We start from the raw sequence: 13,148 nt of genomic DNA, 5'->3' as shown, positions 1-13,148 counted from the left end.
TTTTTTCTTGTTGAGAGTAATATTGAAATGCCTGATAGACAACTTCAGTCAAGATTTACAGCTGATAAATGTTGATTCCACAAACTAAAGTACAGGCAAAGATAAATTTAAAAAATTAAAAATTGCACATCCTAGTTGTAAGAATAAATAAGAAAATTCAAAACCTCAACTGAATGACCTGCTAGGCTCAGTCCTGCTTCAGTAACAAAACAACTGAACTGTCAGTTCAACTAACTAAGTCATGTTTATGGCTAGTTTTTACAGTCAGATGTCAAAAGTGGCTACAAGACTCAACTAATGGTCATTGCTGTAAAGTGTTTTGTTCTGGTTCAAATAAATTTAAAAACTCTTTAAAAAGTATGGTTCATCTTTGGTAAAGGATCCTTTAAAATGTTCACAAAGTAGCTCAGATTTCTGAAAACTGAAAAAAAACACCTTTACAGGTAAATTGCTTTCTAGTATTTCAACCCTAAATAGATTTGAATTTAGGCCACCTTACTTTGGATGACAATTCAAGTGAGTGACTTAAGGGTAGAAGTCCTGACCTATACACAGAAGTGATTCAAATTTTTAATCTAAGACTGATCATGCCAAGTCCAAAGGTTAAAAAGATATCAAGACAGTCACATAGTTCCTTCTACCAGTAGTCTCAAGAGCAAGATCTGAGACATACTGGTGAAACTCACGACTACCCTTATGAAAAATATGTTTGACCTTGCCATTTGGCAAAAAATAAAGACTACATATATATGTTGTTACATTAATTATAAGGAAGCATATCAGAATAACTTCAGTAATTTAAATTTTAACTACTGTACTAGGCAAAACCTGAAATGCAGAGGTTTAAAAGCATGCTGACACTTACTCCTTCAGTCAAAACACACTGAAAGCTTTTTGAAGTTTAAAACTCACTGTAATAAATTTTTCCCCACCCTTGACTACAATAGGTGGACTACTTTTTGAATATCTCAGCTCCAGGAGTGGCAGCTATATTCTTATAATCAGCACTGAAACATCCCCAACATCTTTGTTTTCAGCTCCAACAAGAAAGAAATGAGTCTTTCACCAACCACAAATAAAAACACATGAATATTACCTCTCTTATAGGATTAAAGTAGCAGCAGCTGTTCTTCATGCTTTCATCACCCCACTTTTAAAGCAACAAAAGACTACCAAAATAGCAGCAACAGCTCTCATCAGCTGGAGAGGATGTTGGCTTCTCAGTGTAGGGCATGTGAACTGTTAGTGATAGAGCTACCAACACTTGTGTTTAATAGTAGATGCTTATACAAGAAACATGTGGCACACATGGAAAGCCACATGGCAAGCTAACATGTACCAAAGAATGATAGAAAAAAAAGTCTAATTCCTACTTTATTTTTATTAAGACAACTATCTTCACTTGTGTGTGAACGGAGGAAACAGCATTGCCAACAGAAAAATCAGACGTCCTTACAGATAGCAAACACATTTCCCTATCACCTACTTCAATCAGACTAGAAAAGCTTTATTAAAACAGATGAGAAGACAAAGGGCTCCATTTAAAACTAAATGATGTCCAGAAGTTTCTGCCCAGGGCGTTAATTTGCAATTTACAAAATAAGTGTTACAACTTCCCTGTTTCAAAAGAATCATAACGCTAAATCAATTAATAACTTTCCCTAAAACTGTATGATGCTATAGAGAGAAGTCTTTTTGTGAAAGAAATTAAATGCCCCTTAAACTGTTCAATCAATCTGTGTTTAAATAAGCCATTTTCAAAATTTTGGTCTGTTTTTCTGGATTAATCTAAACATTAAAGAAAAATAGCTGGTGGTTTGGGCTTTTGATTTTTATCTGTCTTAAGAATTCAAAGATAAATATTACCATCGCAATCCTGGCTCCAGAAAAATACTTTACTTGATTATTCAAACACTGCACTGCTTTTTCAAAAATAATTCTATAATTCATTAGAAAGAACCCCCTAGAGTTTCATCTCTGCTTCTATAACTTGATCACTTATCTTTTCAGTCATCTGAACCATAACAGGACACAACAGACACCGAGTTGTCACTGTAAAGTCAGCACTGGGCACACAACTGCAGCAGTATGTGAGCGTACCTGGGCAGGCAAAGCAGGAGATCCTGCCAGTGCAAACTCACAGGCAGAGCTTGTTTTAATATATTGCTTTCCAAAAGAGAGTTTCATTCTTGAAGGAATAAAACTGGCATTTAAAAGGGAAACAGAGAATAGAGAAGTTTGCCAACCTCTACAGAGCTTTTCTCTTGAAGTCACCAGATATGCATCGAGCCCTGTTTAACTTGCATCAAAGCTGGTTCAGTTGAGCAGATTTCAGTTTTCACTGCATAGGGCCATTTCCTTGTAATTCCATCACAGTCGGCACAAACAGACCTAGAAGAGCCTAGTCCAGGACCAACACTATTTCTGCAACTCTCCCAACACATCCCAGTCAATGACAATGAGCATTTATACTCTACAGTTTTCAAAGCAAACTTACGTACAGCTAATTTTAATGGCATTTTATTAAGTGTTGCAGACCTACACAGATGTTGATTTCTACAATCAAAAGCAAAACTAGAATTACTGAGACTCTAAATAAAGAGACAAAGTTATTTGTCTGCCTTCACTGTTATGGATTGAACTGACTTACCAAATTATTAGATAAAATGTAGGAGAAAGATCTGATTGTAGTGAATCTGCCAACTATCCACATACACATTCAACTGGAAGTTACTAAGCAGCAGAGGAGTAGAAGGATATTAAGAAAATGTATTTCCACAGATCACCTTCTTCCTGCCTCCTAACATATTTACTCCCATGTTTCCTCCCAGATAGCCAAGTAGATTCATTGGAAATCAGCAAAGTGCAATGCTTCTACATAAGCCTATATATACACATGCAGAGAAAGAAATAGACAAAATTTATTTTAAAGAAAACATGAATACCTTGTTTTCCTAAAAAAGAAAACAAGAGAGGAATAGAGGGATATTTTTTCATCCTTTCCAATACTTTATCAAGTCTCCAGGTTTGCTCATACTCCTTACTTGAAAAAATTCTTTCAAAGTAACCTTTAGCACTATAGTAGCCATACAAATCATACTCTGGTTTTAAAAGTAACAAAACATTTTACCAAAACTGAGAAGCACAACTGTACAATAATAACTATCTCTTGTTTTGTGCAGGCTCTCCAAAAAATTAGAAACAGATAGTGTGTTTGTGGGGAGGTATTTAACATTGCATTATATTTTTTCAGGGAAACATGCAGAATTATTCCAATGTCTACATTTTTAAATTCATAATAGCAGGAGCTTTGCAGTCTAACAGAAAAAGTAGTCATAGGTATGGAGTCACATATTAAACCACATTGATACATACCTTCCATAAAGACCATGTATTTTCTCCTCTTAACTTGGCTAGTGAAAGGCACTTCCCAGAAAATCAAAATCTAATTTTATTTAGTAATTTTAGATGCTACTTTAATATTAAAGTCTAGTCTACATTTAAAAGTATTTCCAGAATAATTACAGTAGCTTGGCTATATTGGAAAAAGCAGTCTCCTACTGTAGCTACAGCAGTTAAACCAGGTAGACTATAAAATAAAAGTGCATTTCTCTCACATAGTTGTGGAGCAATGAGACCTAACATTTGAATCTGGTAGGTTGGACCAAATGACCTCCAGACATCCCTTCCAACCTTAATTTTTCTATGATTCCATTTGATGGGATTACTATTTAACTGGTGCAGGAATACTGTCAAGGCACTGGGAATGAGTGCGTATGCACCCATTTAAATGAAAATCCATACAACATAAGGAGCACAGGCTGACCCCTCAGGTTGACTGCCTCTGAGTAATTCAGAATATAAAAGCTACAAGATTGGATTAGAAGGGAGCTATCTTACCTGCAGAATTAGCAGGGATCTTTAATACAAAAGTACTAACTTCTTTAAGAGGAAAAAAATAATTTGCCATCAAATTATTAGCTTTCTCCCACACTTAAAACAGCCAAACACATTTATTTATACTTAGTGGAATTCCAATTTATTCCTGTAAGGCTTTTTTAAATCAGTATTTACATATCAGCTGTTCATGCTATCTTGCTGTGCTTCACCAAAAGCACAGCAAGATAACAGTACTTAGACTTGTACTTGATATGCTAAAGGCTTTAAACCCAAACAAGGAGTCAAATATAGACTGATACACAATGAAGTATTACTGTAGCTTCTAAATGGATAGTCATGCTTTATTTCAGGACCAAAATATACTCCCCCTAAACATTTTATCCAAATGGCTCTGAATCACAGTAAAAACAAAACAAAGGACATCTGCTAGCAATATACCATTGGTACAAAATTAAGCAAGTACTTAACATGCTGTCCTTTCCAGGGTCACAATGCAGTCTATTAAGGGTCTATAGATTTTCTGCTTTTTTTCAGGGGGTAAAACTGTCATGGCTGTTGCCTTTTTAAGTAAGAAAAAGGCCCACTCACAAGCAATCCTGTGCTTCTTCAGAAATACTCATTCAGTCTAGAAACGGAGGATGATTCAAAACCACAACTACTCAATTTTCTAAAGGTTGTACAAATCATGTTGGGGGAAAGGGGAGAAAAACAATCTGAGCTAAAAATAAGTAACAAAGAAACATTATCATTCAGAGAAGGGTACATTAGGTCAGAAACTGCTGCTTTTTAACACCAGAAAGTCCTGAGAGCTTTTTGTCCAAAAACTGAAGAAGCAAAAGAAGTCACCAAGTCAAGAGAGCAAATAAATTGTTTGCTCAGCATTTTCTACAAAAACAAAAAGAACTTTAATCACAAACTACATGTCCTTGGTAGTGTTTTTTAAAACTAAAACCAGGTCATAGTTAACATCTTAAAGAAACAGCCAATATTATTTTGTATAATAAATTAGCACATGTCATTAGACCTTTTTCCTTCTTGTCCTTTCTCCACCCACTTCCCACCTTGCCACTGTCCTTACTGTGGTTTCTGCCATCCAGTTTTATCACCACTGTGAAATTATTATTTACCATTTCTAGAATCAAGCTGCAAGAAATTTCAGCTTGACTCTAGAAATGGTAACTAATAATTTCAGCTACTATTCAGTTACTTCACTGAAGGGAAGGTGGGTTCCTTTCTAATCACTGCAATGCCTTCATGTGTCATTAAAAAAGGTCCTACAGGAACACATGAAAAGATCAAATATTGGTCTGTGGGATTTAAAATCAAACATCATATAAAGAGACAGTGACATTTAATATGTAATATTATATAGATTTTGTTTTACATATCTCTTATACATGTAACAAAGTCTAATAATAGAGTAGGATTAACGTGATGAAAATTAAAAGTACAATAAAGCTATTTATTTACATTTTTAAAAACTGATGGTGTTATGTACTCAAAGTACTAGAATCTATGCAGAATAAATATTCCATCTACCATTATTTATCTGGTTCATTGTAAGTCCCAGAGCCAGTGTGGGATCCAAGGATAAACTAATCACCTTCCAGACCAATTTAGGGAAAACGTCATAGTCTAAATTACTATGTTGAGCTCACAATGATAAACAAGCACATTTCTGTAACTGCTCAGGGCTGTCAGGCACCTCCAAAAGGACAGACATGTACCAGGGGGACAGACTTCAGCATCAGTCCAGCAAAATCTGGGTAGGATAATACAGCTTTTGTGCTTTAAGAAAAAAAGTGAAAAAATATATAATTAAAAAGACAAGCAGTGGCTTCCAATGCCACAGAGCTGAGAGCTGAATGAGCCAGAAATAGCTCCTATGGGGAAGTCAGTCTGAGTCAGTCACCTGGCACATGGAGCAACCATCACTTTCCTTCTAACTCCAGTCACCTACGGACACCCAAACTGTTCATTTTCAATTAATTACCTAATCCAACTGGAAATAATTGTATGGGGCAGAATGACTTCAGAAGAATGAAAAAGTCAAGCACAGCTTGGCTGTTCTCTATAGATGAATAATGTCCACCTTGCTCCTGCTCTCTACAGATGAATAGTGTCCTGTAACAATAGTGCATGCTACATACAATCAGTAGTGTGAAATTAATGTGACTAAAACAAACAGATTGAAAATGATGCAAGAAGCTGCAATTTAAAGACTTCAGCAGCATCTGCCAGTTAGGGTCACAGCTACAGCTAAACTGGATTTTCAGGTTCAGTCTGCTAGAACTAATGTATTATAATTTATTACACTAGGGAAATAAAAAAAAGTTTTAAAATGCTGAATTTAATTATCATATTAATTTATGGCTTAATCAGTATTTGGTTACAACATGTATGTCTTCACTCATGTATGGTAATCGTTTCCAAATTTTATAATCTTTTACTTAGGTACTAGATGATACCTTAAAGCAACCTGTCAAAACCTGAACCCAGAAAGTTTCAGGAATCTAAGCTCAAAATCCTGGAACCATATATCTTAAAATATTTCAATTCAAAACAAAATTTCAAACACAGGAAGCTTGAGAAGCTGTATGCAACTCAGAACAAACTGAGCAGAACTGAGGACACAGTAAATTTAGAGAAACTGTTCTCATACTTAGCAAAACTTATTTCACAAATGAACTGCAAAACTTACATTAACTTTGAACTGACAAGAGAAAAATAAAGTACTAGTAGAGCAGAAACACAAGACACACATAACCCAGACTAATGCTAAACTTCAGCTAATTCTGTTTATAGAAAAAGCTGTTACCCAGATTAATATCTCCAGTCTTACCTCATAAAAACATCCTTCTCGTGTTTCTTTTTCAGACTGAGTACAAATGTAATTTTTAAATTATTCGCAGAAACGTTCCTTCATAATTCTGCAGAGACACTCAACAATTTCTTTGCTCTATGTGTGTGTACTGCTCAAGATGTTAATTAAGATCCTCCATCACCTCTTGCTTTTTCATAAATAGGGACAGGATACTCAGCAAAAACAAAGAGAAAGAAGCAAGAGATAAAATGAGTGTTTTTCAGACTGTTTGACACTAATAAGGTCAAGTTCAGGTTGTATTTCAAGTGAACTCTGCTACTAAAAGGTAAAATGAAACTCTGCTATTACAAAAGAGAGGCCTAAAATAACTACACTTTAAATGCAGTACTGAAATATGGAAGCCTGAAAAATGAATTTTTAGCTTTCTTAAAACTCACTCCATTTCAGCTCTTACATCTTTTATTAACAGTTCTGCAAACCCTATCAGGCCTCCTCAGCAAAATCCTGTTGAGCTAAGTGCTGTGCAAAGAGGAGACTCTGCCTTTAAAAGCTTCAAAATACCACATCCGCATCAGAAAAAGCCGTAGTAATTTCACTCTAATGAATTTCCTTCCTGTATTTCATCCTACCTATAAAAGGAAAACTTAGTTCTGGCCCTAGTTTTCTATCTCATACCACTCTTGCCTCATGTATTTAATGAGGTAGATAGGAACAGCCACACATGATCTGATAACCACGTACTACATCTGCTGCCACTGCCCTTCCATCATCTCTACCCAAGGGGAAAAGTGCTCCCTGCATATTTGCAGGGAAGGGTTTCAGCTCAGTAGGCTAAACTGGTTATTTATTTTTAAACAGTGCAATCTCAGCACAATTCTGGGTTCAAATATGGTAAACAAGTATGGGACAGAATAGAGAAATTCTTTGCAGTCCCAAATTACAGTTTGGTTAACCAAAGCGCTCCCTCAGCCAGGTCATTACTGATGTTTTCTTCCATCATCATGCCAAACGAACTATCCAAAGTCAGATGATTTTACTGATCAAGTTCAAAGCAAAGATGGATAAACAACCAAAAGAAGCCATAAGGTATCAGTCACAGCAGGGCAGTGTGAATACTACCATATCTCATCATATAGCGTGATATAATAAATAATTACTAACTTCAGCTCAAGCACATGCTCCTTTTGTGCTAGACAAATTCTGGACTATTTTATTAAAAACAATCATCTAGACTGTCTATTCAGTATAACTTCCTAGTCTCTATAATCATTTACTTGTTTCAAGCAGAATTAAGGTCTGCATGAGCTCAGCATTCCATGAAACCTAAGACGTACAAAAGCCAACACTCTAAAAACTTTTTCCTGGGGAAGAACTGAACCTGGCATGAGGTAAAACCTCATGAGGAACCTGGCATGAGGGAAATGGCAGTTCCCACATTCATATCTGCCTCACAGGGCGAGTCAAGCTGACACATTTAGATGTAAGACAAAAACAAAAGAATAAAACCACAAAATAATTAAGGGCATAGTTTAACAAATGTAAACTGGACTTGCAGCAACAAACCCATTGTCACAAAGAGATGCAAGAAAGCCATTTGTGTTTTGATGAGTACATAACAAACTTAGATGTTTATCAAAAACCCAGTAGCCAGCTGACCTTAACAGCTAGCAAGAATGGCAAAGATTTTGTATAGTATCTAGAAATCAGAGAATGTATTTTAGTCACACAGTGAAACCCTTTGGGTAAAATGTTCAATGTAAACAGCCCGAAATGCATATTGCCTATATTTTTTTAGTTAGCATGTAATGGGAGTAACTGGAAGTATTTGGGTGATTATTGTATTCACAACTGGATTAACACACCAACACAAACCTGTCTAGCAAAGCACAGCTCCTCAATCACAGCATTTCTTTACTGCTACATGGAGTAGGCATTTCTTCAACACTGACCAACAAGTTCCCTGAACTTTCTAGCTGATAAGAAAACATTGTTTTACCGTACATCAGAACTACTGTTATCAAACAGAATTTTCATTTCTGCACATGAAAATAACTTTAGCATCAGATACTAGAAGAAATCAAAGAGCTCTTCCAGGGATTCAGTGGTGAACAAACTGTAATCCTACTCAAGCTAGCAGAGGTTATCCAAATACATTGGCAGGAGGACACATCAGTTCAGAGGCCATGCTTCCTGTTATTTCATTGCACATTCAAAAATTTAGGATGATATTCTTTAAGATGTTGTCATCTCAGAATGGATGAGAAATCCTAAATAAATAAAACCCCAAAGACAATTTATTTATTGACAAATTTTCAAGGTTGCAACGCATAATAAATAGTGTATTTCATGGCTCATGCTGTATACAGAAAAAAAATACCATGCAGTGTTTGCAAGCCTGAAATAAAAACATGTTTATTCCAGATACTCCTTAAGTGACCAGAGGTCTAGAGCCACTATTTACTGCCCAGTCTAAAATAGGAAATATTATTGACAATATTATAAAACTATTCAAATGCTTTAGTAAAAGAGATCATGTAACTATCCCAAGAGTCAAGGAGACAGGTTCAAAGAGTCATAATAAACTAAAGATTTAAGAACTGGCCCAAATTCTTACCAAGTCTCTCCCATAATTCACTGAATGTTAAAAAAAACATAACTATATTGTGAATAATGTATTCATAAAGAAAAAGGGAATATTAAGAATTTATTAGTATCTCTATTACACACTAACACAACACAGAAGTGTAACAAAGGTGAGTGTAAGCTACAAGCTAGAGGAAGATGAGTAGGAACTGCATTTGAAATACCTGAACACATTCTTACTGTCTAGAAAGACACAATCAATAAGGAGCAGTAATTTGATATCATAGCAATGCACATTATTGTTTTAATAACCAAATACAGTCAATAACCAGAAAGATTTAAACCAAATTAAAGCATTGTTTTCCTCAATACTTTCACCATTACAATTTATCTTATACCATCAAATTTTGATTTTTGGTATGAAGCATACCAGAAAAGCTAATTAAGAAACTTCAGATCACAGTAATTAAAATTTTTGTAAATAGCTAAGATAACTTACTGAGGGGAGATAAAAACCTCCCTGTGTAGCTGCAAATTGCTCAAGATAAGTCTTTAGACTGTCATGGTTTCCAGAAATTCACTCTGCAAGTCGTGCTTATACTAGAAAATAGATGATCTCTACCAAATTATGAATTTTAATGGCTACAGTGAAATCAACATGGTTGTGAATCTACTGGGCAGAACTGTAATTTAAGTGCAACCCACCTAACATGAGCAGTTAGTTTAGAAACAGGCTGTAGATCAGCCAAAGTTAAGTAAAACAAACCTCAGCAAAATGCACTAGACGTACTGAAAACTCTTCTTTGAAATTATTAACACCTACTGCTGTATACTCCACGGTACCATAATAAAAAATCCGAATACAAATAAAGGATGTAGAAGTTGAAGTAAGCTCTACATAGCACTTTTCTCTTTTAAATTAGTATAACATAAATATAATTTAATTCCAAGGTCTAAACAATTAAAAGGCAAATGTAACTATGCAAAAGGTAGTGTACTGCAAATTGACTTGTGTTTGGATGATTTGTGACAATCTAATTAAGAAGCATTCTTCATAAGGTAATCAGCACATGCAGTATCACCAATTACACAGTACTATTTAGGCATCATACAAACCAGATTCTTTTCTCAAACACAGAAATTTCTTCAAATCCAAGGACATATCTTAAATATTCTTAAAGCACAAACAGAATCATTTCATTAGTAAAGTATCTATGTATACAGTGAAAAAGTTGTACACATTTTGACACAGCTTTTTTTGCAGTATTCTATGATTTAAAGACTCCTACGTATTTCTTGCCTTCTCAAATAAATCAGAAAAACCCTTCTGAGCTTATAATAAAAACACAATTCTACAACAGGATTCAGTTCATTCCCTTCCAGTGCCATGGTTCAGAAATAGGTGTAGTGTATGTAACAGATGTAGCATATGAATAACCTCCTCACCTTAAATGTGATTACTCACAAGCTTAACATTACATGTAAATTTAAGCATTCCATGGAATCAAACACTGGCGCAACACTTCCGTGCTGTAAATTATACGCTAATCAAAGATACCATCTTCAGACCATGAGTATTCTTATCCAGAGATTTCCAGATCTTGCCACTGAATTACAACAGGATTTGATGTTTTACTCCAAATAGACTTTCTCTTCTTTCTGCCTTTTAAATGCCTAAAATCCAACAGCACATTTTTAAAAGCAACACAAACTACTACATGACATTCTGGATTAGCACTTAATGTCTCTATTTGACTTATTTCTCAAAAGTTCATCATCTTGCTTCACATGTTTTGTTGAGAAAGGCAGGGCCAATTGAAGTTAAACTCTTCATATTACTCCATGAAAACTATAGCAAACAGCTATATTCTCTATATATTCTCTTGACAATAAGAAATTAGGCAGAAATAGCCTCTATTTTCTTTTCTTTAAGAAGATGTTACCTTTTTTGCACTGCATTGCTCCAGTCTTAGCTATTTCCCAGGATCTTAAGATGTCAGCAAGAATCTGTTATAAATTGCCTAAATGGGAGAATCCGTAACTTCCTAAATCACATCGTTTATAAAAAACGTCAGCTTCTGTCAGAGCACAGAAAGTTCTTTTAAAGGCATAACTTCATTTTATGGCCCTGGCCAAAGGAAACAGTTGTCTTTTTTTTTCTGCATGGTTCATCCCTGGCACTCTATCATCATTTTCAAAAGTGTGCTCTTTTTTTCCACAGCAAACAATAAAAATTTAAGTTTCAATGTGCTCACTGCAGTCAAGGAATTTCCTCAGTTCCTACTAGTTTAATGAAGCTGTGAAATATGTTACTCTGGAGCACAGATGATCTGTTTGCACAGCTTTCAAAGGATAACTGCACCAGTTCTGAAGCAAAAGGAAAATATCTATTCCTTCCATTTATATGGCCAACAATAACTTCTACATTCTGACAGAATCGTGTGTACACTGGCGGGGAAGGGGAGTTTCAAAACACTTTATCAGGAAGTCCACAATCCAATAAAATGCAGGCTTCCCAGATACTGATCCAAACTGATGCACAGGATTTGACTCTGAAGTTTTGTTTTTTATATACAGTTACAGTTGTTTTTCTCAACCAAGAACAATAGTTGTATTTTTCAGAATAGGTGACCTCAATAGATGTGAAGAATTTGCAAACAGAATTCTCTTGAAGAAGAGAGTGCAGTAATATTACTCTATCCAAAGAAAACTGAATACAGTAGAACACTGGGTCTGTCACAATGTACTCATCTATATTGCAAGATTCAATGCACAAGGCAACACTCCTATTTACATTATACTGAAAAATACTCTCAGTGGAAGGTCTCATCATCCATCAGACAACAATCCAGTGATCTCAAAACACTTACATGAAAACAAATTGCATCTTTCACTTTTGCAAAGGGAACTCTTTGTAGAATTTAAATGGAGACAAGTAACTCCTTATGTATCTACTGCCCATGCAGTAAATCAGGTGAGAAATTGTTATACAACAGCAAAGGCAAACCTACAACACATGACTAGAAGCAGCACAGCTTTTACTCTCACCACCAAATTACAAAATCATATAATATCACAGCTTGAACCTGTGTTTCTGAGAATCCAGTGTTCATTTGAAAGAATAACTTCTTTTTCTAACAAATTTACTTCCTGTCTGGCAAACCCCAGTTATTTATAAGCATTCCATATCATAATTTCATCATCAATATTATGACCTCAGCAATTTATCTCTCTGTATTAGCACTGAAGGATGTTAATAAAAAGTATTTATTTAAAAACATATCTATGACAACAGGAAATCTCGCTTTCTTTGATGAAGGGCTGAGAAATACAGGACTCCAAAGACTTCTAAAGCAAATATTAAAAAAACATTTCTTTATTCAGCAGCATTTACTCTCCTTTCAATAGAGGATGTGGTTTTTATTTACTCAAGTCATCTCTGAATGTTTTACAAATCAGAAGTAAAACACTAACAGCTCCATCACTAACACCTGTTCTTCTTCCCTCCATCACCCTTACTCACACATTCTAAGACATCAGCTAAAAGATGAATATACAATGCAGATGCTGCCAGATAGTTTGACTGAGTACTCACATCATACTCTGCAATTCAAGTGTAAAGCTTGTTGATCTTCTTCCACTGCTTGAAGAGGCAACTGCCGACATCGGGCTGGCCACGGTGCTGCTCATCTGGGCAAACAAAGAAATAACACCAGTTACAATACTTGTATTTCATTTCCAAGAGAGCACACATGCAAGAGATGTATGCTTCACACTAGGTATTTAAGAGGAAGAAAAAATACTTGGAGTAACGTGGAACGTAAAGGGTCTGCATGCAAAA

At 35.3% G+C, this 13,148-nt stretch overlaps 2 protein-coding genes across 2 annotated transcripts in view; one reads left to right on the top strand and one right to left on the bottom strand.

Moving 5' to 3' along the window:
* The window catches only part of RUNX2 (RUNX family transcription factor 2), a 147,085-nt gene that overhangs the window by 15,863 nt on the left and 118,074 nt on the right, over positions 1 to 13,148 (top strand). The gene's annotated exons all lie outside the window — the stretch shown is intronic.
* Positions 1 to 13,148, bottom strand: part of SUPT3H (SPT3 homolog, SAGA and STAGA complex component) — a 254,085-nt gene that overhangs the window by 230,727 nt on the left and 10,210 nt on the right. Inside the window, exon 2 of the mRNA XM_058800983.1 lies at positions 12,903 to 12,997. Coding sequence (XP_058656966.1) covers positions 12,903 to 12,997 — 95 coding nt within the window. The remainder of the gene's footprint in view (positions 1 to 12,902; positions 12,998 to 13,148) is intronic.

Source organism: Ammospiza caudacuta, chromosome 3, assembly GCF_027887145.1.
Source record: "Ammospiza caudacuta isolate bAmmCau1 chromosome 3, bAmmCau1.pri, whole genome shotgun sequence".
Lineage (NCBI taxonomy): Eukaryota > Metazoa > Chordata > Aves > Passeriformes > Passerellidae > Ammospiza > Ammospiza caudacuta.
The sequence above is the reverse complement of the archived record's forward strand: the minus strand, read 5'-3'. Positions and strand labels throughout refer to the sequence as shown.